General features: G+C 45.5%; 2 protein-coding genes across 5 annotated transcripts in view; both read left to right on the plus strand.

Moving 5' to 3' along the window:
- The first annotated feature begins 430 nt into the window (after positions 1-430).
- LOC115777233 (TSC22 domain family protein 4-like) lies at positions 431-11,039 on the plus strand. Its single transcript, XM_030725072.1, has 4 exons — positions 431-1,143; positions 1,768-1,901; positions 5,463-5,514; positions 10,192-11,039. Exons 1-4 carry the CDS (start codon positions 511-513, stop codon positions 10,345-10,347), a joined length of 975 nt encoding a protein of 324 aa, XP_030580932.1. The 5' UTR covers positions 431-510; the 3' UTR covers positions 10,348-11,039.
- A 617-nt stretch (positions 11,040-11,656) lies between these two features.
- The window catches only part of LOC115777227 (phosphatidylinositol 4,5-bisphosphate 3-kinase catalytic subunit alpha isoform), a 48,437-nt gene continuing 33,354 nt past the window's right edge, over positions 11,657-26,739 (plus strand). The window contains exons 1-10 of one of the 4 annotated variants that reach the window (XM_030725062.1): positions 11,657-11,964; positions 13,923-14,046; positions 15,138-15,241; positions 15,323-15,485; positions 15,560-15,769; positions 15,856-15,923; positions 16,068-16,196; positions 16,303-16,356; positions 18,609-18,718; positions 18,799-18,940. In XM_030725062.1, the coding sequence (XP_030580922.1) occupies positions 13,962-14,046; positions 15,138-15,241; positions 15,323-15,485; positions 15,560-15,769; positions 15,856-15,923; positions 16,068-16,196; positions 16,303-16,356; positions 18,609-18,718; positions 18,799-18,940 (1,065 nt within the window). In that variant the 5' untranslated portion in view covers positions 11,657-11,964; positions 13,923-13,961. Of the gene's footprint in view, positions 11,965-13,264; positions 13,290-13,922; positions 14,047-15,137; positions 15,242-15,322; positions 15,486-15,543; positions 15,770-15,855; positions 15,924-16,067; positions 16,197-16,302; positions 16,357-18,608; positions 18,719-18,798; positions 18,941-26,739 lie in introns of those variants that run through there. The other 3 variants (XM_030725063.1, XM_030725064.1, XM_030725065.1) reach the window with 3 other exon arrangements.

A 26,739-nucleotide genomic window follows, 5' to 3' on the forward strand; every position in this document is an offset into this window, starting at 1 on the left:
GACCCTGGCTGCGCGTTCACGAGCTGCTAGGATGGAGAGGAAGAGGAGGAGCGCGCAGTGACGGAGCGCAGAGTGTTTCTGTTTACAGAGGAGGAGGAGAAGCTGCTGCTCCTCAGAGTCTCACTCCCTCAAACAACAGAAGAAGAAGAGGAGGAAGAGGTTCAAACTTTTTACTTCGTCAACTTCCTGCGCGCTCCCCGCTCGACCCGTGCTAACGCGCATGCGCCCGTAAGTTTCTCTCCTGTTGAACAATGGACCGATTGTGAAAATTGAACTGTGGTTAGAGCTGAACTTTGACCCTTATGAATCCATCTTTCTGTTCATTTAATTTCTCTGGTTTTGAATTTTTCTGAGGTTTAAGCTCATTTCACTGAAATGTCCCTTTAAACCACATTAACCAGTGTTTTATCCTTTGTGTGTGTCAGTGAGCTTGTAGTGTGTGTGTGTGTGTGTGTGTGTGTGTGTGTGTGTGTGTGTGTGTGTGTGTGTGGGGTGTGTGTGTGTGTCAGGATGAGTGGTGGTAAAAAGAGGAGTGGCTTTCAGATTACCAGCGTGACCTCAGAGGTGAATCCGAGTCCAGTAGACCAATTGTCTCCCAGCGCCGTCCTGCACGTCATCCAATCAGAGGCCTCCTTCTGTAGCCCTCATGGAAGCTCCTCCCAGCCGACCACACCTTCTCAGAAGAGGAAGTACCTTTCCCATGATGTCCAGGGGCAGGGGGTGGGGCCTTCTTCCAGGTTCAGGGTGGTGAGACTGGCGGGTGGGGCCAGCAGTGGAGGGCGTGGTGAGTCCTTTCGTCGTGGGCGATGGACATGTATGGAGTTCACAGAGCGGCAGGAAGGGGCGGGATTCAGGCGGGTGATGGACAACATGAGACATGCCCACTCCCTGGAATCCCTGGAGATGATTGGCCGGGACAGAGAGAGGGGAGGAGCCTACTCTCAAGACACCTCCCATGTGCTGGCTCAGCCCGTCTTACGCAGCGGCCCGTCTTCACCCACACACCAGGATCCAATCAACGTCCGGCTGCTCGACCACAAGGAGCCAATCAGAACACAGGGCATGGACTCCACCCCTCCACTTTCACCCTGCCCACGTAACGCCCCGCCCCCTCTGCGGCTGGACGTGGATGTCTTAGGACGGGTAAACACACACACTCAAACAGACTCATGATTGTTCTGAGCAGCGTTCACATCACGCCTGTTTCCTCTGCACTGGTTTATTCTTCTATATTTAATCTGTGATGTAGCTGATGTAGCTGAGCCTGCAGCAGTTGTACCTGTGCTGTGGGACTGTGTCACTCTGCACTTTCACCACTGAAACACTAGGTGGCAGTCCAGTCTATTTGAAAATAGTCGCTCGCATAAAAAAACACGACTATAGTCAAATAAATGAATCTGTTCTTGTCCCGTCAGCTGCTTTTCTTTAACCTGTGGTTCTGGCCTGCCATCCATTAAACTTGCACAGGTTTCCAAAAACACTTGAAGCATCAACACCTGTAAGTCTCAAAGGTCCTTGCAGCTTCAGTGGTCAAAAACTGTTTTCCTTCTGGGTGGAACACCTGAGCAAACAAAGAAAGCCCCTACCATATATAGTCAGGCCCACCAATTACCCTGTGATGCCCAGTAAATACATATTCTGCTCCTGGTCTATTCATTTAAAAAAATTTGGTTTATTTAGACACTGATCATGTGACCTCTTCACACACCTGGAACTGCGCAGGTGCAGCAGGTTTATCTGTCTCCTTCTCACCTGTCTGTCTGTCAGTCCGTCCTGAGGCTGTCTCACTCTCAGCCAGGCTCTCCGCCTGCCGGACCGTACTATCCCCCTCTGACCCCCGTTCGGACACCTGCAGCCTTCAGTCTGGACGGAACCATGTTCGACCTGCCGGGGGATGCCAAGTGAGTCTTTGTTTACTTCCTGTGTGGTGATGACAAAGTGCAAGCTCACCTGGGGCCTATTCCAGGAAGCAGGTTTAGCTAATAACTCTGGTTTGTTAACCCGAAAATGAGGAAACTCGGGTTTTCAGTTCCAGAAAGAGCTAACTCCAACTCTGAGTCAGTTACCATGGTTAACAGACTCTGTGACCCTAACCTGGCAGGTTTTATCCAACAACCTCTGAGTGTCTCTCTGACTCCGCCCCTCATGCTGCACCTGAACCACCTGTCTGACACTCCCATTCATTTCCTCCTTCATAAAGTGGCAGTCAGAGCGTCAGAGGAGCGAATTCATCTGCAGACGTTTATGTTTCTACGAGCTCTGAAATCCCAGTTAGACGTTAGTTTGTTATTTTGTAACATGAAGCTTTTACAGTCGTTCACTCGTCAACAGGCTGTAAGGACGGAGACAGTGATGATGTCTTCAGTAAGTTCCTCTGATACATTTACTGTAGTTACTGTAGCATCACTGTTACATCACACTGATCTGGATGAAGCTGCTGACACAGAACACACTGATCAGTGATCAATGATCGATCATTGGTCGTGTTGGAAAAGCTCACTGATGGAAAAATGTCTGATCCTGGAGATGATGGGAATGTTTGAGTGAAGATGGGGCTGAAATATTTGAAGACTTGAAAACTGAACTAAATGGATTTAAAGTGACTTAAATGATGTCATTTTGAAGGTTACGTTGTCTGAAATTCAGAGTGTGAATTTCCACATATTTTCCACTGAAAGTCACCAAAATCGGTGATCATCGGCTCTATAACGGATCCGCAAACCGTGTCCGAGTCCACCTGCGCAGCAGGAGGATCCAAATGGATCAGGATCAGGGATTCAGACGCGATAAGGCCCAGATCCAGTTCAGGCTCCAGTTATTTTGCAGTTCATCCATTCTGGATCCGTTCATAATGGCTTCATCTTCCCGACACGATTTGCATTCTTTAATTAAAATGTCTCATCCTCTCAAAATGTACTGAATTTTAAAACCTATAAAGCTGAGGCATTTATCACAGCATGTTTGTCTTTACTGGTAAAACTTTACATTCATTACAGACTTGGAAAGCTGCTCTGAATGTTTTCAGTTAAATATGAAACTATGACTGACCTCTGACCTTTAACAGTAACTCGGTGAAACATCTCTGCTGTGGCTGTCAGAGAGCTGTCATCTATCAGCTGATCTTAGATCAGATTAAAAAGGTTAAACTGGAAACATTAAAGCAGTTTTTCTGCAAATCTCATTTTTATCCAGTAATGGCAGAAATAATGAAATCCTCAATTAAATAAATGAATAAAGTGAGGTTGTTATTCCATCAATAAATTCTATTTTTACTGTACAATTATTTAAACAAATAACCATAAACTGAACTGTCATAAACTGCAGCAAAAATAGTTTTTATTAAATAAACTGACCTGAGGTCTGCTGCTGTCTCAGTCTCTAACAGGTCGGTCAGTAAACTCAGTCTGAGCTGTTTCTCCACAGTTTTATCTTCACTTTCTGTCTCCTGCAGTTTGTCCGTCAGGCTCAATAATTAGATTTGATAAATCAAATGTAAAATTAGGATTCAGCTTCATCTGATGGAGATTCAAGTTGTGTAAATGATGACAGCAGACATTATAAAAGAAATTATATATTTTATAACAAATTTTTATTCTGTCTATGATGCTGACAGAGTGGGTCAGGCTGATTAAAGTGACTCATCATGCTCCACACTGACACGTGCGATCCTCCATCATCAGATCAAAATGGAGGCTCCGCCCTTTATTTACCCATTGCCATGGTGAATCCTGGTATCAGAGCTCCATTGATGATGGCTTTCTTTCCTTACTCACACACGCACTAAGTCAGGGCGATCATACTCAGAGCTGATTGAACTAACTCTGATCAGCTGTTCTGGAACAGGAAACTCAGAGTTGCCGATCTCAGAGTTGATCAACTCAGAGACTGTTTTTAAACTCAGTTTGTTGAACCTGCTTCCTGGAATAGGACCCTGTGCTCTAACCACTGGGCCACCGTGCTGCTTAAACCTGCATTCTGTCTAATGGCCACCAGGGGGTGATGCCTATAAACACCTGTTTGACCTCCAACTATGAAGAGAGTAAAATGTAGTGTGTACAACTGTGACATTAAACATGATTGATGGACCAAAACACCTGGAAACAACACACCAAACTATCAGTGATTAGCTTCCAGTGATCAGGAACTGTTATTGATCGATTCCAATGATCAGCAGTCAGCTTGTTATTTAGTTTTGGCCCCTCTGCCCGAATCAACGAGCCTTTGTTTGTGAGTGGGCAGGAGGAGAATGCTGGTGCTGCCTTCCTATTGGCTGAGGCCATGAGTGGGTGGGAGCTGGAATGAGGCACCATCCAGTGAGAAAGCAGAGAGGGAGTGAGCATGTGGGAGAAGCAGAAAACATACAGAGGTAAAGTCAGAAAGCATATCAGTCTGAAGTAACATCTGGACACAGCTGCTGATTGGACCTCCACACATCTGTGAACTCGCAGAGAGGTGGCCAATCAGAGGCTGGATGGGAAGGCGAGAGTGGCATTATCAAGGCCCTAACGAGGGACGGGATGTTAATGAAAGACATTACAGGACTTTCAAGAGGAGCCTAACCCTTTCAAGCTCATTGGACAGGTAGTTCTGCTGTGATGGGCTTTGTAGTTGAATTCTGATTGGATGCTTACTTCTGTTGGTGTGCTGTAATTGCTTTAGTAGTCTGTAGTTGTAATTGGGCTTTTTTTTTCATTTGTTGTGATTGATCTGGTGGTCTGCAGCTGAGTTCTGATTGGATGCTGGTTTTTGTGGGCCGGGATTGGCTGATGATGTTTGTTGGTAAGAAGAAAAAGACCTCTGGCCAGCAAACGCCATCCTCTGCTGTCCCTGACTCCACCCCTCAAACTCATCCTCAACGCCGCCCCCCTTCGACCCCGCCTCTCCCTCTCAGGAGTCTACAACTTGTTGCTAAGCAACAGGAGCCTCTTGTCGTGTTAAGGGACCATAGAAAGGTCAAAGGTCATGCCTCAACAATCAGGGAGTCCTGGCCCGGTGCTGTTATGTCGACATCTGAACTCAAACCAAGCGTGAGTCAGCGGTCCCTAACCCCACCGTCCAGAGCTCAGCAAATCACAGAGGCCCACCACAGACACACCAACCAACCACAGCCATTCCCATTGTCCCAGAATCCTCTGCGTCATACTGCGCCGCATCCTCATTGGTCAGTTCCTGTCAGAGCACCACCCACTGGGCGGGGCTCCGAAGCCACCATGATGGCTTTGCTGCTGTTCTGCCACAGGTAACCATGGTAGCCAGGGTGGGATTCAGCTTCACCTGCAAATGAAAAGATATAAACACCTGTTTAGTGATCATCATTGATTATAAATATTGATAAAATATTAGGATTGAGCAAATTGTAAAACGTACAGTCATTCACCTGGTTGCATCTCACTTGTCTGCCTCTCACCTGTTTAGCTCTCACCTGTCTGTCTCTCACCTGTCTGTCTCTCTGTCTCTTGCAGTAGTTCTGGTAACAGTTTGATCGCCATCGACAATAAAATTGAACAGGCCATGGTGAGTCTCATTTCTTCTTTTCTGGTCTATCAGTTAATTGATCAATCAATTGATGTATATATCTATAGATCTGTGTATCTAAAAGTAGTGTTAGTTTCTGTCAAGAGCAGCATCACATTGTTTGCATACACTGGTATTTTCTGTTCTCAGGAGCCTGAAAAAGACTGGACATCTGTCATTTTTTAAAGATTTTTCACCTCTGATCAAAGAGGCTTCTTCATTTCTAAAACCAAAGGGTGGAGAGTCCCAGGTATTTAAATCCTAGTGGGGTTGTCCCCTTTGTAGGTGGTTGTTGACTCACTATTAACCATGTCATGTGTCATCACATGAGCCAAGCTGTGAACAAAGGCATGGGTCATTATCACCTCCTGGAACTGAAGAAGCCTCTTGGATAAGAAGTGAAATGTCTTGAAAATGACAGATGTCCAGTCTTTCTCAGGCTCCTGAAAACAGAAAATACCAGTGTATGCAAACAATGTCTAGTTGCCTTTTTCAAGCTCTTGAGAATAATATTTATTTGATTTCTCGATGTATCCGTGGGAATTATATAACTGTGGGGCAGCCCCACAGATATATGTTTGGGATCTATTTATCAGTGGGATGATACAGTACCAGTCAAAGGTTTGGACACACTTTCCCATGGGTGAGTGAATGAATGAATGAATGAATGAATACCTTTATTAGTCCCACAATGGGGAAATTACAGTTAGAGAGTGCTTCCAAACTTTTGAGCCTACGTCATTTTCTTTTTTTTTTTTAGAAAAAAACGACGTGGGCTTCATAGATAATTGGCAGAGTTTCTGGGGAAAACCTGGTCTTGTTAGGAGAGACGGCATCCATCCCACTTTGGATGGAGCAGCTCTCATTTCTAGAAATATGGCCAAATTTATTAACCCTCCTAAAAACTGACTACCCAGGGTTGAGACCAGGAAGCAGAGTTGCAGTCTTACACGCCTCTCTGCAGCTTCTCTCCTCCTGCCATCCCCCCAAAACCCCATCCCCATAGAGTCGGTGCCTGCTCCCAGACCACCAAAAACCAAAGCTAAAATCAGCAAAAAAATATTTCAGCATAAAAATTCAAAAACAATAAATAATACAGCTTCATCAACTGCACCAAAGAATAAAACAATTAAATGTGGATTATTAAACATTAGGTCTCTCTCCTCCAAGTTCCATTTAGTAAATGATTTAATAATTGATCAACGTATTGATTTATTCTGCCTTACAGAAACCTGGTTACAGCAGGATGAATATGTTAGTTTAAATGAATCAACACCCCCGAGTCACAGTAACTGTCAGAATGCTCGAAGCACAGGTCGAGGAGGAGGAGTAGAATCAGAATCAGAATCTTTATTGTCATTGTACACAGAAGTTGCACAACGAAATTTAAAATGCATTCCTTTCTAGGTGCCTCAGACAATAAATAATAAAATAATAAAAATATGAGTGATAAAAATGATTACTAAAATACAGTGCACAATAGTAAATTAAGACGAATCTAGCCCCAATACACACACCAACGCACGCACACAGTCAGCACTACCACCCCACATCACTGTCCATTTAACCACACAGAGTTCAGTTCAATGATGGCCCTGGCATAAAAGCTGTTCCTCAGTCTGTTTGTTCTGGCCTTCATTGTCCTGAAACGTCTGCCTGATGGCAGTAGCTGAAACAAGGAGTGTCCAGGGTGTGAGGGGTCCTGGAGGATGTTCTGTGCCCTCCTCTGGCAGCGGGCATTGAACAGTTCCTGGAGGGAGGGCAGGGGACAGCCTATGATCTTTTGAGCCGTGTTGATGATTCGCTGGAGTGTTTTCCTGTCTGCTGCTGTGCAGCTGTTGAACCACACGCACAGACAGTAGGTCAGGATGCTCTCTACACAGCAACGGTAGAAGGACACCAGCAGATTCTGGGTCAGATGGTTGCTCCTAAGAACCCTCAGGAAATGCAGTCTCTGTTGGGCCTTCCTGACAATGCTGGTCGTATTGATACTCCAGGTCAAATCATCCTGCAGATGTACTCCCAGGAACCTAAAATCTGAAACCAGCTCCACTTCATCCCCCTCGATGAACAGAGGTTGAATGACATGTGTTGTCCTCCTAAAGTCTACTACCATCTCCTTTGTCTTAGTGGTGTTCAGGATCAAGTTATTCTCACTGCACCACCTTGACAGCTGCTGCACCTCGTCCCGGTATGCTGCAATCTTCAATTCCAGCTTATTAATTCATCACAGACCCAGACAAAGTTTTCATTCTTTTGAAAGCCTGACTCTTAGTCTTGTCCATCCTAATTGGGAAAATCAAAAACCTGTTTTATTTGTTATTATCTATCGTCCACCTGGTCCTTACTCAGAGTTTCTGTCTGATTTCTCAGACTTTTTATCTGATTTAGTGTTCAGTTCAGATAAAATCATTATAGTGGGTGATTTTAACATCCATGTAGATGCTGAGAATGACAGCCTCAACACTGCATTTAATCTATTGTTAGATTCAATTGGCTTCTCTCAAAATGTAAAGGAGCCCACCCACCACTTTAATCATACTCTGGATCTTGTCCTAACATATGGCATAGAAACTGAAGACTTAACAGCATTCCCTGAAAGCCCCCTCCTGTCTGATTATTTCTTAGTAACATTTACATTTAGTTTAATGGGGGGGCAGTATGGTGGTGTGGTGGTTAGCACTGTTGCCTCACAGCTAGGTCTGGGGTTCAAATCCACCTTGGTCTGGGCCTTTGTGTGTGGAGTTTGCATGTTCTACCCATGTCTGTGGGTTTTCTCTGGGTGGACAAAGATGCTTCTTTTGCTACTCTTTCAATCTATCTGTCTTCCTGGTACAAAATGTGAATGTTAGCATCCCCAAAGAATGACCTTTGACCTTTAGGTGCAGTATACAGTTTAGTCACATAAGGAATGATGAGGGTGTTCCACTTGTAATTCCCCTTCTCCCTAGTTTATGTTTGACCTTCTTTCTTGTGCATCTTGGCTGATTTGATGAAAGCCCAGTTGTTCCTGATCACCCCAAGTTTGTCTTCAGTGGCTGGTGGGAGTCAAAGAGTAGGTACTGGTCTGTGTGTGTGGGCTTCCGGTCTAGGAAGCACTTGGGGCAAGGGGACCAGGAGCAGAAGAAAATGGATGGATGGATTAGAGGATATGCATCAAATTTAACTAACAGACTCCAATTTGTTCATGTAAATGGGGAGTCTTCTTCACACACTAAGGTTAATTATGGTGTTCCACAGGGTTCTGTGCTAGGACCAATTTTACTTTCACCATACATGCTTCCCTTAGGCAGTATTATTAATGAATATTCAGGCCCCTTATCTCAAAGACCTCATAGTACCGCATCACCCCAACAGAGCACTTTGCTCTCAGACTGCTGGCTTACTTGTGGTTCCTAGGATACTTAGATGGGGCTTTTCTACTGAACACTCAAAACGCTTATACAACACGTTTACATTTACCCATTCACACAAGCACTTCCATATGAAACTAAGCTAAGTGCACACACATTCATACTCCAACGCTTGCATTGGAGAGCAACTTGGGGTTCAGTATCTTGCCCAAGAATACTTTGGCACGCAGCCTGGAATCAAACTGCCAACCTTCTGATTAGTAGGTGACCTGCTCTACCTCCTGAGCCACAGCCACTCTTAAGAGTAGAATGGGAGGCAGAGCCTTCAGCTTTCACGCCCCTCTTCTGTGGAACCAGCTCCCAGCTTGGATTCAGGAGACAGACACCCTCTCTATTTTTAAGATTAGGCTTAAAACTTTCCTTTATGATCACTCACTCACACTCACCCACCGTAACTGTGCAACACCCACATCTCTGTGCAATATTATATTATTCATACTGAACAATATCTAACATTCCTATATTGTGTAATATCCAGTATTCATTCACTAGTGCAATATTCATTCACCAAGTGCAATATTCATCATCTTCATTATTATATGTATACACTTATTTACTTTTCTTACAATGTACAGATGCACCAATGTAGGTATGTATTTTTATACATTCTATTTTTTGTATATTTTATACATTGTTTATTTTCTGTATATTTCTTGATTATACTGGATTATAATATTTTTATTTTTATTTTAGAGAGTTTGATTTTCTGTTACATGGCACTGAACAGGAGTGGCCCTCCAATCTCATTGTACATCCTGTATAATGACAATAAAGGCATTCTATTCTATTCTATTCTATTCTATTCTATTCTATTCTATTGTATTCTATTCTATTCTTAGCTTATAGTTAGGGCTGGATCAAGTGACCCTGAACCCTCCCTTAGTTATGCTGCTATAGGCCTAGGCTGCTGGGGGGGTTCCCATGATGCACTTGAGTGTTTCTTTTTTATTTTAGTCTTGTTTATTCTCTGCTGTCTTTATTGTTCCCCTCGACTCTTGTGTTTATTTGAATCTGTTTCTCTGCAAATTAAATCAGGTCATCTGATCCTTTATCAGGAAGGATGCTGATTGATCGACTCCACACAAACATTATTAGTAATGCATTAATTTGTTAATTGGAACCCTCCTGTGATTGATTGTAATCTGAGAACCCCCTCTGCTGGCCGAGTGAGAGAGGAGCATCTACAGTTTATATAATCACACTCACACAGGCCCAAAAACACTCATCTGACCCCATCTGACCTTACCTGTCTGTCTGTCTGTAGGACCTGGTGAAAAGTCACCTGATGCTGGCAGTGAGGGAGGAGGTGGAGCTTCTGAGAGAACAAATCAGAGAGCTGCAGGAGAGAAACCAGCAGCTGGAGAGAGAGAACCACACACTGAGGGCGCTGACACACAGCATGCACACACACACACAGTAAAGCACACACACACACACAGTAACACACATGCTGGGTTAACGTGGACCATCTTCAGTTTTCCCGTGCTGCAGCCGGTGGTCCGACCAGCTGATGCTCACGCCGCAGTCCGCTCATCCTTGTGTCAGTTTACTGTCAGTAAAACTGTAGTACTGATGTATTAGTGTAGTACTTCAGCGTGTGGCTGGCTCGGCTGATGATAAAGTGTGTTTGTGTGTGTTGTAGATCACAGTGAGTCTGCTGGTTGGTTTCTCTGTATCATTAAAGGTCGTTACCTCACAGTGTGGCACAGCCTGCTGCTGTGATTCTGTGCTATAGAAATAAAACTGAACCGACCAATCGGTGTGGCTGCTGAGGAGGCGGAGCGCCAGTTTGATCTCCTGCCTCCACCTTTACAGGCTGGAAGCAGCCATGATGGCTCAGGTACCACACCTGCCAGGAAACCAGCACAGGTCGGCTGACTGCAGCAAACACCTGCCAGACCCACTGTGACTGCTGATCGCACATGTGCACACGCACACACACACAAAGCAAAGCACACAGACGCGATAACCCAGAGCACACCTCGCTGACCTTGCCCTGCTCATCTGACAATGTGGGTGTGGCCTCACACGAGGACCTGTGTCAACCGCCCAGATGTTGACTGTGATGATGATGATGATGATAAAAAGTAGAGTCTAATAAATTAATAAAGTCTAACAGATGGAAGTTTGTCTTGAGTCACTTTGTTTTTCCTGTGCTGTCACTCTGTGTGTGTGTGTGTGTGTGGGGGGGGGGGGGGGTCACACAGTGCATGCTGGGTAGTTGGCTCAGGCTGACAGATGAAGAGAAAACAACAAAAACAGAGAAAGGAGAGGATTTAATCCCTAATCCAGCAAGCCCCGCCCCCTGCACACACAATCCTGGAAACACACAGGATTAATTCCGATGAGGATGATGATGAACCTTAAATTAGTCAAAATCTGAATGGAGTTTGGTCCGCAGCCTGAACGCCTCCTGCAGCCTCTTCCAGGTGTCGTGGGCACCTTGATGACATCATCACAGCCGCCAGGCTAGATGGTTTGTAGGAGGTCAGAGGTCAGACTCTGGACCTGAGCTGTACCTGTTCCTCTGCGGAGCGTTTGTCCAATCACGTGACTGCTCTACGATCTTAACTGAACTAACAGCCCGACCGAGAAGGCTGAGCTCCATCAGCTCCAGCTCCTCTCCGAGGCTGCTGGCCCTTTAAGAGAGGAAGAGGACAGGATGAGCCCGCACCTAACGCCCCCCCGCGCCCCCCTCCTCGGCAGCACATTGTTCTGCGGCTCCGGGAGAGGCTGCTTCCTCCCCCCGCTGCTACGGCCGCTCACACCGCTGCGGACGGACTGCCGGACAGACAGGCTCACAGACAGACGGGTGGACCGGTCTCTCTCGCGCTGTCTGTCTGTCTGTCTCTCTGTCTTTGTGTTTGACGGGATCAGCTGAGGGCGGCGGCGGATGGAGCGACCGGCGGACACATGAGCGCAAAGACTCACAGACGGACCCACAGACAGACCCACAGACTGACGGACAGACAGGTAAACAGACAGACAGACTGAGTGACAGCATGTGGCGCCGCTGGACCTTCAGGCTCGCGCTCAGGTAAGAACAAAGACCCGTTCTTTTTCACTGATGCTCCCGCTCCTGTTGTCATGGTAACAATTTCCTAGTCTGAGGTCATGGAGAGGAGGAGGAGGGTGGCTGGTTTGTTACATCAGCTGATGATGATGAAGGTGACGCTTCTTGTTTTTACCTGAGTGATATCATCAGTTAAATCAATGATCAAGGTCACGTGACACAGGAGCTTTTATTTGTTTAAACTACAACTCAGATTTTCAAAATATCTTTATTAACAAATTCATGTTCACAGCGAGCCTCACAGTCAGTAAACTTGGTCTGAATAACAAAACTTTTATTTTTAGAACTTTATTGTAAAAATGCTTCAAATTTATTTGTAAATTTTAAAAATATATTCAAATATTTTGTGTTTAAAAAAACTCAGTTTGTATTTATTATTCTAAACTGTCGGGACATCAGTGTGGAAAAGTGACAGAACACACAACAACAAGAGCAACAACAACAATAACAGTGATGTTTTTAACTGTTTGATCTTCTTTGAATGGTGTGTGTGTGTGTTTGTGACCCAGTGTGTGTGTGTGTGTGTGTAATCCGCCTCGATCACACACACACACACTGGACACCTCGGGCTCTTTGTGAGCTTCACTAACGTTCATGGTTCCAAACCAGCAGCTCTGGGTTCAGAGGTCAGCTCCTCCCATCTCTCTGATCACCTCCTCCACGTGTCTGCTGGACCTTCACTCTAACACTGCAGGAGCTCTGACCTCTGACCTCTGTGAGCGAAGCACTGCTGCTTTAAATGAGCCGGTCAACAGGAAAACAACTCAAGGAAGTCGGTTTCCTCACACACACACACACACACACACACACACACACACACACACACACACACACACACACACACACACACACACACACACACACACACACGCAGGAAACACACACACTGCTGCTTTGTCCTGAGTCTGAGTGTGTGTGTGTGTGCGTCCTACTTCCTTTGTTTGATGGCCTCAGTGGAAAAGCACAAAGACACGAGGACAATGAGACGTCAGCACACGAGCTCATGTGGACCGAAAGAAAGCAGGATAAACAGGAAGAAGTGAACAGTAAACAACAAACAATAAACAAAGGAAACCAATAAAAACAGAAGCATAAAGACGGCCCAGAGAACATGCTTTAGATGGTCTCTAGTTTTATGTTTCTTTGTTTGTTTACTCCTTCCTGTTTATCTCCCTTAGATGAACTGTAGATGAAGAAGCTGGGATGATTTATTCCATCGTGTTTATTAATTCTCTCAAGAATGTGATCAGCTGCTTCAGCACATCTCAGTGTAACCTTACCTGATCCAGGTAACTCTCATTAGCACCTGAGCAAGGCTCACAGGTCAGAGGGCAGGCAGATTTAATTAATGAAGCTCCAAATAAAGTGAAATTAGTCTGTGAGCACCAAAATGCTTGAACTCATTTAATTATACATCAGTTTGTTCCATAAGTAAAGTGTTCAATTTTTCTTTAATGAGTCATGATTTCAATAATAAACTTTGATTATTTATTTCAGGGGGAAGAATCATTTTTGACATGTTTATTTACTGTGTGTGTGATCTATTTAACATTAATAATAAACTGTGTGAGAGCTGCACAAAATCTGGCGTCTCACACACACAGGCACGCACACAGTATAAAAAGAGCTGTGAGATCACTGAGTGGGTGAGGTTAGGGTGACTGACCCGGTCACAAATACAACAGATTCAAGGTTTTAGTTTCACTGCCCCATGTTGGATTGTTAACTCTGGGATGGTGGGGCTGCTAGGATTTTTGAGGGGGCATTCCAGATTAAAATTCAGACTAGGAACTTGGAAAATCAGACTTAATCTGGAACGCACCGTGATTCCATTTGTGAGTGACCTCTGAACTCTGGTATTTGTGAGCAGACTCACTGAACCATCCTCCCTCCTTCATGCTTTCAGCTCTCTCTCTTCACAGGTAGCCCAGCACTGAAGTGAGGTGTGATTAGTGGTTACCATGGTGCCCAGGCCATCATCTGGGGAACTATGGGGGCTCCACCTGATGCCCCCCCGGATCCTGGTGGACTGCTGCCTGCCCAATGGTACGTCCAAGGGTGGATGTAAAGACAGGTGGAACTTCTGTGATGTCAGTATGAGGTCACATTTTTTACCATATTAGGGCATATGGGGTCATTGTAGCTTTTAGCAGGCTACATGTGTGACTCACTGTGAATCAGTTTGGTGGGAAAACCAAAATGCTCTGACCAGGGAAACGCAACATCTGAGTCCTCAAAGTGTCATTCACAAGAACCAATGTACAAGTTTTACCAATCTATCAATTATGAGGCAGCTCCACCCCTCGCACACGCTGCTTCCCTTTATTTATCAAACGTGCTGACATTTGCGGGCTTCCATTAACAGCACAAATCAAATTCCCATAACAATCCTCTGTTGACTGTGCAGTGCAACCTCTCAGCTTTCAGAAACCATTTTGATTTTTTTCAAGGGGACAAACTGTCACGTAATTACGGCAATGCAAGGTGCGCTTGCCCAATCCTGTTGGCAACACTGAGATGAGCGTTAAAGGCAGTTTCGGGCATGTTGCCCACAGCAGCTGGCTATATTAACTGGCTGAATGTAGGTGAGCTGTTAAAATCCTTTAGATGAACTCTCTGAGGTCAAAGTTTCCTTCTTTTCCAAACTCCCGAGAACAAAAACAAAATATCATTCTGCCCACCAAAAACTGTTCCACACCCCTCAGGACTAAAAACCAGCTTCACATCAACATGTTTAACCCTTCATCACTGAACGTGTCATCAGGGACACAAAGTATTTTAAATATGCTTCTGTTTGCAGACTTCTGAATCACCCTGTGTTGGTTGTGAAGTGCAATTTCTCAGTTTTCAGAAACCGTTTGAATTTTTCCCAAAGGACAAAAGGTCGCATAATTACGGTAATTCAAAGTGTGTTTGATCAGACATCTCAGCGGTGATACGCTTGGCATTAACCAGCTGTTCACTGCAGGTTACAGCAGGGAGCAGGTGTATCGCGGAGATCGCTCGGTGTTAAAGGGTTAACTTGAAAAGTCAGAAATTCACAGTCTTTGATTGGTCCTCTTTGAGGTCACCTTAATATTTGAGTTTCCATTATGTTTCTATTGTCTTTCTTATGGTGCTCCTGTGATGTGTCTCAGGGATGATGGTGAGTCTCGAGTGCCTCAGAGAAACTCCTCTCATCAGCATCAAGCAGCAGCTCTTCTCTGAGGCCAGGAAATACCCGCTCTACCACTTGCTACAGGTATGTCAGCTCTCACCTTTGACCTTACCCCCTTCATCCATCTCACACACCACCTATAATTTCTGCTCTCTAATTGGTCAGGAGGAGTCGTGCTACATCTTTGTGGGTGTGACCCAGGAGGCTGAGAGGGAGGAGTTTTACGATGAGACACGACGGCTGTGCGACCTGCGACTGTTTCACCCGATCCTGAAGGTCATCGAGCCGCTGGGTAACCGTGAGGAGAAGATCCTGAACCGGGAGATTGGTAGGGCACGCCCCTTTCATCACAGCATGACCTCATCATCACATCATCACCCCTTTAGACTGCTCCCCCTGCAGGTTTTGCCATCGGGATGCCGGTCTGCGAGTTTGAGATGATGAAGGACCCAGAGGTCCAGGACTTCCGCCGCTCCATACTGAGCGTGTGCAGAGAGGCCATGGAGGAGAGAGAGGGGGGTGGTGCCCACAGCCAGGCGCTTTATGTTTACCCACCCAATGTGGAGTCCAGCCCCCAGCTGCCTCAGCACATCTACAGCAAGCTGGACAAAGGTACTGAGCTGGTCCCCCTGCTGGGCCCACAACCAAACCCATACTTGTCTGACTCTCTGTTCCTGTGTGCACCTGTCTGTCTGCAGGGCGCCTGATTGTGACCATCTGGGTGATTGTGTCTCCATCTAACTCCAAACAGAAGTACACCTTGAAGGTAAAGATGAATGCTGTGTTGGTTCCTGTGTCTTTGATGCCTGACACTAACTCTTTAAAGTTCTCATCAGGTTGTGCACCTGATCTACTCTCCAAAGCAATTAGAACAGGAAGTGAGGTACTCACCAGGTGTGTCTGTGTACAGGTGAGTCACGACAGTTTACCTGAGCAGCTGATTGCCGAGTCCATCAGGAAGAAAAGTCGATCGATGCACCTTTCACCTCAACAGCTCCGCCTTTGCGTGCAGGAGTACCAGGGCCAGTACATCCTCAAGGTACACCTGTCTGTCTCCCTCTTTACACCTGCACCTATATAAATAAAACTGAATTGAATTGTCTGACCCCATACCTGTCCGACTCACTTGTCTGTCTGCATCTCAGGTGTGTGGCTGTGATGAATACCTGTTGGAGAAGTTTCCTCTCAGTCAGTATAAGGTAACACCTGATTATGTATGTGCAACAGCACAAGTTTGATTTTGTCCTATAGACTGACCATCTGCTGTCCTAAACTAAAGAAGTGACATCGATGTCACATACAGTACAGATGATACACATCCCTTAAAACTGTACTGATATGATACTCAGCCGGTCCAAAGCCTTCTAACATGACATAATGTCGATAACAGAAATTAACAAGCTTCAGGTCATCAGTAAATATTCATTTCTAATACCAGCTGGCAGTAAATCACTTTTCTTTGAATGCTGGTTAGCCCACCTAACAGGAGTGTTGCACTTTCTTTGTGGTAAACCCTTTTTTTATGAATGTATACACTATACTGCCAAAAGTGTTCACTCACCATCCAAATTATTGAATTCAGGTGTTCCAGTCACTTCCATGGTCACAGCTGTATAAACCAAGCACCTAGACATGCAGACTGCTTCTACAGACATTACTGAAAGAATGGGTCGCTCTCAGGAGCTCAGTGAGTTCCACCACGGTACCATGCTGGTAGTGCCTTGAGGTGACTGTTTGTTGTGATTTGGCGCTATATAAATAAAATTGAATTGAATTGAATGATAGGATGATACCTGTGCAACAAGTCCAGTCCTCAAATTTCCTCACTACTAAATATTCCACAGTCAGCTGATAGTGGGATTATAACAAAGTGGAAGCGATTGGGAATGACAGCAATTCAGCCATGAAGTGGTAGGCCACGTAAAATCACAGAGTGGGGTCAGAGGATGCTGAGGGTCATAGTGCACAGAGGTCACCAACTTTCTGCAGAGTTGATCACTACAGACCTCCAACCTTCATGTGGCCTTCAGATCAGCTCAAGAACAGTGAGTAGAGAGCTTCATGGAATGGGTTTCCATGGCAGCTCCATCCAAGCCTTACATCACCAAGCTCAATGCAGAGCATCGGATGCAGTGGTGTAAAGCGTCGATGCAGAGGTGTAAAGCACGCCGCCACTGGACTCTAGAGCAGTGGAGACGTGTTCTCTGGAGGGATGAATCACACTTCTCCATCTGCCAATCTGATGGAGGAGTCTGGGTTTGGTGGTTCCAAGTGTAAAGTTTGGTGGAGGGGAGGGGAGGGGGGGGGGTTATGGTGTGTGTGTGTGGGGGGGGGGTTTCAGGAGTTGGGCTTGGCCCCTTAGTTCCAGTGAAAGGAACTCTTCATGCTTCAGCATACCAAGACATTTGGGACAATTTGATGCTCCCAACTCTGTGGGAACAGTTTGGGGATGGCCCCTTCCTGTTCCAACATGACTGCACACCAGTGCACAAAGCAGCTCCATAAAGACATGGATGAGCCAGTTTGGTGTGGAAGAACTTGACTGGCCTGCACAGAGTCCTGACCTCAGCCTGATAGAACACCTTTGGGATGAATTAGTGCGGAGACTGTGAGCCAAGCCTTCTCTCCAACATCAGTGTCTGACCTCACAGATGTGCTTCTGGAAGAATGGTTAAAAAAATTCCATAAACACCCCTAAACCTTGTGCAAAGCCTTCCCAGAAGAGTTGAAACTGTGGGCCGACATCATATTAAACCCAATAATTTAAGAATGGATGTTACTCAGGTTCATATGTGTGTGAAGGCAGATGAGTGAATACTTTGAGCAGTATAATGTATTTAAGTAGAGAGAGCAGGACTCTGAGATATCTTAAAAACACAAGGCGGAGCACAAGATACTTCAAAAGTGCCATAGTTTGTGGCCTTCTGGCAACAAATACTGTAATACCCCTATATGGCTGTGAAGTGCAATTTCTGAGCTTTCAGGAACTGTTTTAATTTTTCCAATAGGACAAATGATCACAGAGTTATAGTAAAAAGCCAGCTGATCAAAGTTCCTTTTTATCAGTGGACTTGGTGGTGATACGCGACGTCTTAACCTGCTGTTTGCAGCTAGTAAGGGCAGGAAACCGACGCTTCTGCGGTGATCGCCCAGCATTAAAGGGTTAACTCAGTCTTCAAATTAGTTAAATGTCTAAAATTACTTTATGTTATTGACATTTTCCGTTAATGACTGGTTAGATTGAATTGACAAACAGGACTGAAGGCATCCACTCCTGCTCTTACCTGAAACTCTGCAGTGTAAACTATCATCAGTAAAATCCCTCCTAAAGTCTTAAGCTGTCTCTGCTGGCTTTTCTGATCCACAATCATTCAGTTTAAGTTGTAGTCATGGTTTAGATGATCCATCAGTTCCTCTGTGTACTCCCAAACTTTCACCTCTATTTCTGTAGTACATCCGCTCCTGCATCATTGTGGGACGTCTTCCTCACCTGATGCTTGTGTCCAAAGACAGTCTCTACTCTCAGCTTCCTGCCTCGGGCTTTGTCACACCTTCTTACAGGTATTACAGAAACAGATAACACAGTCTGTCTGTACAGGTGTGCTTCAGTCGACAAGTGACACAAACTGTCTATGTTTCAGTCGTCGAACTCCTCAGCCGTCTCCATGTCCAGGAGGAGGTGATGGCTCTCCTCCTCGCTCCCTGTGGGCCTTCAACACTCTGCTGAGGGTTCGGCTGCTCTGCGCCACCTACGTCAACGTGAATATCAGGGACATCGATAAGGTCTGTGTCTGTCCTCTCTGAGCTGGACCTGTTTTCAGACACATTATCACTAAGGTGTCTGAAACCTAGATGCCTCGTAGGTGAGGTGTTTCAGGCATGCCCTAACGGGAGGAGGCCCCAGGGTAGAATCAAGACACACTCCAGAGATTACAGGTCTCAGCTGGAGACAGGGAAGTCTGAGCATCTCTGCTTAGACTGAAATGGATGGATGGTTAGATGGATGGATAGATGTTTGGATGATAGGTTATTAATCCTTTATTTATACAGGAAGATTTCTTGAGACTTATTGTCTCTTTTACAAGAGAGACCTGTTACATACATCAAAAAAACAAAAACAAAAACATAAAAACACTAATAATACAATCTACTTAACACTTCTAAAAATCCAGTGGATGGATGGTTGGATAGATGGGTAGATGGATGAGTGGATAGGTGGAGATTCAAGGATTCAAGCACTCGTTATTGTCATTCGCATCGCATTTACATGCAGTGGAACAAAATTTCTGGCTTCAGGTCCCAGTGCTGCCCTTAAAGGAGAATGAATATAATAAATAAGAAGCACACATATAGACAAACACATATACACACATCCATACCTATACACATATAGGTATGGATGTGACTAATATAAACATTATACAATAACAGTTTGATATGTAGTAAAGATAGGACAGAACATAGTAATAATAATTATAAAAATAATAATAAAAACAGAAAAGATACCGCTACCAGATAGCCAAATATGTAAGCGTCTTCCACGTCTTCCACCTCGAGGGCCGAGAAGCACACAGGTCTCCACGAGCTCCAAGAATCGATGACGTATCCAACCGGGTCTGTTCCACTCGGACACGCAGGCTCCCCTTTCCCAGATCTCATAGTGGAAAAAATTCGATCAATGGTCGTGAAGGCCCAGTTTGCCAAATCCATATTGCTCTCAATCTTATTCTTATTCGAACAGTGTGCAAGAGACGCTCTCACAGCAAGCAGCAAGCAGGAAAGATAGGGAGGGCAGGGAGAGAGATAGAATGCGACCGTCCCCGTCAGAGGCTGGAGCAGAGGCTGCACCGTACCTCATGCTCCTGGACAGTGAGTGGGGTGCAGCCTGGTGGGGGGGGCAGGACTGGAGCAGATGGGTGGTCCTGAGGTGTCTCAAAGCGAGCAAAGAAACAGTTAAGTTTCTCTGCTAGTGACACACTCAGGTCTCCTGCAGTCACATCACAGCCTCTGAAGTTTGTGATGTTCTGAATGCCCTGCCACACCTCCCGTGTGTTATTGCTGAACAGGTGGGACTCTATTCTATTCTATTCCTGTAGTCTGCCTTAGTTTTTTTAATTCCTCTTTTCAGGTCAGCTCGAGCAGCACTGTACAGAGCTCTGTCGCCTGACCTGAAGGCAGCATCACGGGTTTTGAGGAGTGAACGGACCTGGCTGTTCATCCAGGGTTTCTGGTTAGGGAAAATCCGGATGTTTTTGCTAACAGTCACATTTCCGATACAGAAGTTAATGTAGTCCAGTACCGTCCCTGTGAATGTTTCCAGGTCCTCGTGTTCGAGTAAGTCCCAGTCTGTGTATGCAAAGCAGTCCTGTAGGTCGGAGAGTGCGTTTTCAGGCCAGGTTGTAATGGTTTTTACAGTAGGCCTGGCTCTCCATCTGAGGGGGGTGTATGCTGGGGTGAGCAGCAGGGAAAGATGGTCGGACTGGCCGAGGTGGGGGAGGGGTTTGGCTCTGTAAGCGTGCTTAATGTTGGAGTAAACATGGTCAAGAGTGTTCTCCCCTCTTGTAGAACATTTGACATGTTGGTGGAATTTTGGGAGTACAGTCTTTAAGTTGGCCTTGTTAAAGTCTCCCGCGATAATAAGAACACCGTCGGGGTGGACCCGCTGCTGTTTGTTAATGGCGTTCAGCAGGAGAGAGAGCGCCATGCTAATATTAGCATCAGGAGCTATATACACAGCTGTGCCGATCACTACTGTTAGCTCTCTGGGTAGAAAAAAGGGCCGACATCTTACAGACATGTACTCGAGGTCTGGGGAACAATGTTTGTCTATGATTGTTGTGTTACACCAGTCCTCATGCACGTAAATACAGAGACCCCCTCCCCTGCGCTTACTGGAGTCCTTTGTCCGATCCCCGCGTAGCAGAGTGCGGCCTGCTAGCTGCACGCTAGCATCGGAGATCTGCGGGTTAAGCCAGGTCTCGGTGATAATCATTACACAACAGTCACAAGCATAGCAATTACCAGACAGCTGTAACTCTAGGTTGTCCATTTCATTTACCATGGACCTGGCATTGGAGAGCTACAGGCTCGGCAGAGGAGGCCTTGGCGTTTTAGCTTCAGCATAAGGACAGACCTGCAGCCCCGCTTCTGTTTCCTCTCCCTCCGCCAATGGCGGTGCCTTCCAGACCCGATAACAATCCACGGAGCACCCGGCGGTCTCGCTATGTCGTCTGCGATGTTATGAGTGTATTGAAAATCACTCGATACTGATATTTTGTGCTGGTAGCCAATGTCCACAAGATCCTGGTGTGTGTGTAGCAGTTCGCGGGGACAAATGCAGAAAAACTGACAAATAATAAATTCAAAAAGTACAAAAAAGAGCACCGAAAGGAAGAGCCGTGAGCCGCTGCGTCCGTGCGCACCGCCATCTTGATCCACTCCAGGTAGCGACATTTGGTGCCACAGCAGTGATAGTTGTGCAATAACAGCAGCATGAGTGTGTGCAAGGTTTGATGGAGTGAGAGCAGTGCAGCTACACAGCCCCACCAGAGTTCAACAGTCTTACAGCTTCAGGGGAGAAGCTGTTCCTCAGTCTGCTGGTCCTGCTCTTGATGCTCCTCAGCCTCCTGCCTGAGGGGAGGGGAACAAAAAGTGTGTGTCTGGGTGTGTGGGGTCCTTTAGGATACAGGGAGGCCTTTTTTCTACATCTGGAGGTGTAAATGTCCATGGTGGTGGAGAAGCTGACTCCAACAGTCCTCTGCAGATGTTTCTTCTCTGCTGCAGAGCAGCTCCTGTGCCACACAGTGATGTAGAAGACCAGGATGCTCTGAGCTTCAGAGTCCAGCGCGCCTCAGCCTCCTGAGGAAGTAGAAGCATTGATGTGTAGCTGGGGACCACTTCCACCGCAGATCCTCCAATGTGCAGGAGGAGGGAGTGTCTGACCCTCCAGGTGTTCCACCTATTGCCTGTAGCCAGACTCATTATTAGCAATGCATCCGACCATTGCTCTGTCATCCCCAAACTTCACAATATGACAGCCTGGATGTTTTGCTGAGCAGTTATATGTGAACAGGGTGAACAGAAGAGGGCTCAGCACACAGCCCTGGGGGAGACAGTGCTGAGGATGATGGGGGAGGAGGAGACATTGTGGATCCTCACAGATTGCGGCCTGTTTGTCAGGAAGTCCAGGACCAAGTTGTAGAGGGAGGAGCTCAGTCCTTTGATTATGTTCTCACATCAAACCAAACCTAAACCCTACTTTTAAAGTTGGATTATTAGCCTGTTTAATTTCTTGCTGTATCAGCGTATCACTACATTTGGAATTTCTAACTTCTGACTGGCCAAGCAGCTTATAGCCCACCCTACTTCTCTCACCAAGTTTTTACTGAGTTCCTCAGTTCCTCAAGCAGAAGCTCAGAGTCTGACCTGCGTTACTTTCTGTTAACCGTTAACTTCATCCAAAGATCACTAAACCAGAAGAGAATGTGCTAACCAAAAGGCTCAATTTTGCATCATCCCCACTACTGCTGCCCGAAGTGATCTTATCACAGCCACAAAAACAGCAATAATGGTTAGCAAACCAACACAACCTGAACCAGAGGAAATCAGGATGAAGGTTTCAGCTACCCTCTCCAGTGCAAGAATTCCTCCATCCAACCTCACTATTGAAGAAAAAAGGCTGTCACATCCCTGAGTAAAGACAAAAGCTCACAATAATACCAGCTGACAAGGGGAGGTGCACTGTCGTTCTATATTCAACTGATTTTCACACCAAAATTACCACACTCCTTAGTGACAACAATACTTATGAGATCTTAAGATGATACCCCACCAACAACTACAAGTCATCTGCTGCCTACAACAAGTTGTAAAGTAAAAAGCCATTGACCACCCTACTTACTACCATCTTTACCCTGGAGAAACTACTCCATGCATTTATGGACTTCCGAAAATCCACAAAGAAGGACTCTCACTCAGACCCATCATCAAAAGTATAAACTCAGTCACCTATAACATTTTCAAGCACCTCACCACCATCTTATGTCCATTTGGAGGCAAAACACCCCATCACACTGAAAACTCCAGAATTTACCAACAAAGTCCATAATCTTACCCTGAGTCCAGATGAAACCATGATTTTCTTTGATGTGGTTTCACTTTTCACTTGCATACCCACAACTGAGGCAGTGGAGACTGTCAGAAGACAACTACAGGAAGATGTCTCCTTACAAAACAGAACCAGCTTTACCCCAGATCAGATTTGTGCACTTTTAGACCTCTGCCTTACCAAACATATTTCAAATACAATGATGGTTTCTACAGACAAACTGACCACATCAACTCAGTGGATAAATACACAAGGTTTACCAGGGTGGATACCAGGGATAATAGGTTACCATTCCTGCACTGTGCCATGAAGGAAGATGGAAGCCTCAACATTGAAGTCCCAAACTGGTTTCACCCAAAACCACTGGTTGTAATGACCCGTGCCTTCTTGCACACCTTGGCACATGTGATAATGCATGTAAACAATAGTCGGTCAACAACGACCTCCAGGGGACTACGCATACTGGGGTTTAAATTCCTGGGTCTCTCCACCTTTTGTTTTGAGAATTGAAGAAACCTTTCGGATGAGAGGTGAAACATCTTCAGGAAACTTAGGCCCCCGTTTACACAAGAATGTTTTCAGATGAAAACTGCAATGCTTTGATGCATTTCAGCCTGCTGTTTACATGAGAACAGTGTGAAAATTATACTTTTTGAAGGAGCGTTTTTGAAATGCTCCGGTCTTCATTTCCATGTAAATCGACAAAAATGCTACTTTTTGAAAATGGGGGTACTGGCACATGTGCACTATGGTTGTGGCTCCTATATCCACACCGCCAGCTTGTGGACTGGCAATGGGAACTGCAGTGTTTTCAACTTCTTGTGCTTCCTTGTAAACATAGATCGTTTCTGAAACTTTTCTCTTTGAACGTGCTACTTTTCGGAAACAAAAATGGCAAAACACCATTTCCGCTGAAAACTTTCTTGTGTAAATGGGGCCTCAACGAAGTCCAGTCACCCTTTTTAAGCTGCAGCTGTGGCTGCAAGGTGGTTAGTGCCTGTCGTGGTGGTAATCTCCGAACCAGATGCTGGTTACCAGAGGTGAAGGGAGCCATCAAGCTGAAGAAGGAGTCTTATTGGGCTTGGTTAGCCAGTGAAGCCTTCAACTGAGGCTTTAGTCGGGAGGTGGAAGGAATACTTTGAGGACCTCCTTAACCTCCCTAACCCTTCTGTAGTGGAAGCAGAGTCTGGGGATGACTCGCCTATTACTGGGGGTGAGGTCACTGAGGTAGTTTAAGAACTCCTTGGTGGCAGGGCCCCTGGGGTGGATGAGATTTGCCCTGAGTTCCTGAAGGCTCTGGATGTTGTAGGGCTGTCTTGGTTGACACGCCTCTGCAAGATCTGGAGATCTGGAGCGGTGCTACTGGATTGTCAGACCAAGAGGAGAATGAAGGGTATGCTCAAACCTTTGGGGGATCACACTCCTCAGTCTCCCCAATAACGTCTATGCCAGGATGCTGGAAAGGAGGGTCCGCCCTAACCTGTTTCTAGGCAGAGCCATGTGAGTGAAGGCTTCCACCTTGGTGGCCTCAGAATCTCATCTCTGGTCTTTGCGGATGATGTGGTCCTGTTGGCTTCATCAGGTGGTGGCCTCCAGCTTGGAATGGAATGGTTTACAGGCGAGTGTGAAGCGGCTGGCATGAGAATCAGCCCCTCTAAATCTGAGGCCATGGTCCTCAGCTGGAAAAGGGTGGAGTGCCCTCTCTGGCTAATGGACGAGTTCCTGCCCCAGGTGGAGGAGTTTAAGTATCTTGTAGTCTTGTTCATGAGTGATCGTGTCCGCAGTGACGTAGACGCTGCACCAGTCTGTCGCGGTGAAGAGGGAACTGAGTGTAAAAGTGAAGTTGTCGATTTACCAGTAGATCTACGTGCCTAACCTCATCTATGGTCATGAGCTTTGGGTAGTGACCGAAAGAACAAGATTGTGAATCCAAGCAGCAGAAATGAGCTTCCGCTGAAGGGTGACTGTCCTCTTCCTTAGAGACAGGGTGAGGAGTGTGGCCATTTGGGAGGGGGTCAGAGTAGAGCCGCTACTCCTCCACATTGAGAGGAGCCAGTTGAGGTGGCTCGGGCATCCGACTAGGATGCCTTCTGGGCGACTCTTGGGTGAGGTGTTCCGGGCATATCCTACTGGGAGGAGGCCCCAGAAAAGACCCAGGACATGCTGGAGAGATTATATCTCTCAGCTAGCCTGGGAACACCTTGGGGTCCCTCCAGATGAGCTGGTGAAGGTGGCTGGGGAGAGAGAAGCCTGGGCTTCTCTGCTTAGGCTGGAAGAAAATGCATGGATGGATGGATGGCTGGAAGAACATCAACCACCAGAGAAGGCAGCTTACAAGAAAGATTTTTCTACCATTGACCATCTGCATGCTGTAACACAAGTGCACGAAAGGACCAATGACTATCAAATCCCTCTCTTCTTGGCATTCATAGATTATGAGAAAGCAATCGACTCAATCAAACACAAAGCACTATTTGAATCCTTAAAGAAGCATGGTGTGCAAGACAAGTACATCAATGTCATCAGAGAAATATACAGAGAAGGTTCTGCACAAATAAAAACAGAGAGGCTGAGCAAAAAGATCAAGATCAGGAAAGGAGTTCACCAAGGAGTCACAATATCTCCAGTCATGTTTACAGCAGCAACAGATGAAATATTCAAAAGATTGAGCACCAAGGCTGACATTAACATAAATGGAGAGAAGCTCAACAATCGATTTGCTGATGACATCATACTGTTTGCTGAGAGTGAAGAAAAGCTGAAAGATCTGGTTGAAGGTCTAAATTAGGAGGGATAGAAAGACAGAATGAGAATGAGCAAGAAGAAAACCACAATAATGTGTAATGAGATAGCAAGATGACATCAAAGGAAAGGAATTGTGATAGATGGAGAAGACCTTGAAGAAGTGACAGAATACAAATACTTGGGTAGAATGCTAACTCTTGTAAGTACATTTTTTTAATGTTTATTTTAATCTATGTATATATAATTTCTATATGTATAGTTTATTACTCATCATTGGCACTCTCACTTTAATGTTTAGATACTGTAGATTGTATTTTTCTTGCTGCTGTTACACAATAATTTCCCTTGCGGGATCAATAAAGTATCTATCTATCTATCTATCTATCTATCTATCTATCTATCTATCTATCTATCTATCTATCTATCTATCTATCTATCTATCTATCTATCTATCTATCTATCTATCTATCTATCTATCTATCTATCTATCTATCTATCTATCTATCAATCAATCACCTGGAAATAATGTGAACAAAGAGATCGACCAAAGAGTTACATCAGGTTGGAGACAGTTTAGACATTATAGCATCTTTTTGAAAGAGAAAGAAATACCAATGCGCCTGAAGAGGAAGATCATGGACAGAGTCATTTTACTAGCAATGACAGAGACACGGACTCTCACAAAATAACAGGAGAGGAAGCTGGCTGTGGCTCAAAGGAGCATGAAAAG

The sequence above is a fragment of the Archocentrus centrarchus genome, unplaced genomic scaffold (assembly GCF_007364275.1).
Source record: "Archocentrus centrarchus isolate MPI-CPG fArcCen1 unplaced genomic scaffold, fArcCen1 scaffold_45_ctg1, whole genome shotgun sequence".
Taxonomy (NCBI): Eukaryota; Metazoa; Chordata; class Actinopteri; order Cichliformes; family Cichlidae; genus Archocentrus; species Archocentrus centrarchus.

Bases quoted from the DNA above. Each gene is read 5' to 3' on its own strand.
- LOC115777233 (XM_030725072.1), top strand. From the start codon at position 511: ATGAGTGGTGGTAAAAAGAGGAGTGGCTTTCAGATTACCAGCGTGACC. The intron at 1,902-5,462 runs GTGAGTCTTTGT...TGTCTCTTGCAG, and splicing joins GACCTGCCGGGGGATGCCAA to TAGTTCTGGTAACAGTTTGA. The intron at 5,515-10,191 runs GTGAGTCTCATT...GTCTGTCTGTAG, and splicing joins ATAAAATTGAACAGGCCATG to GACCTGGTGAAAAGTCACCT.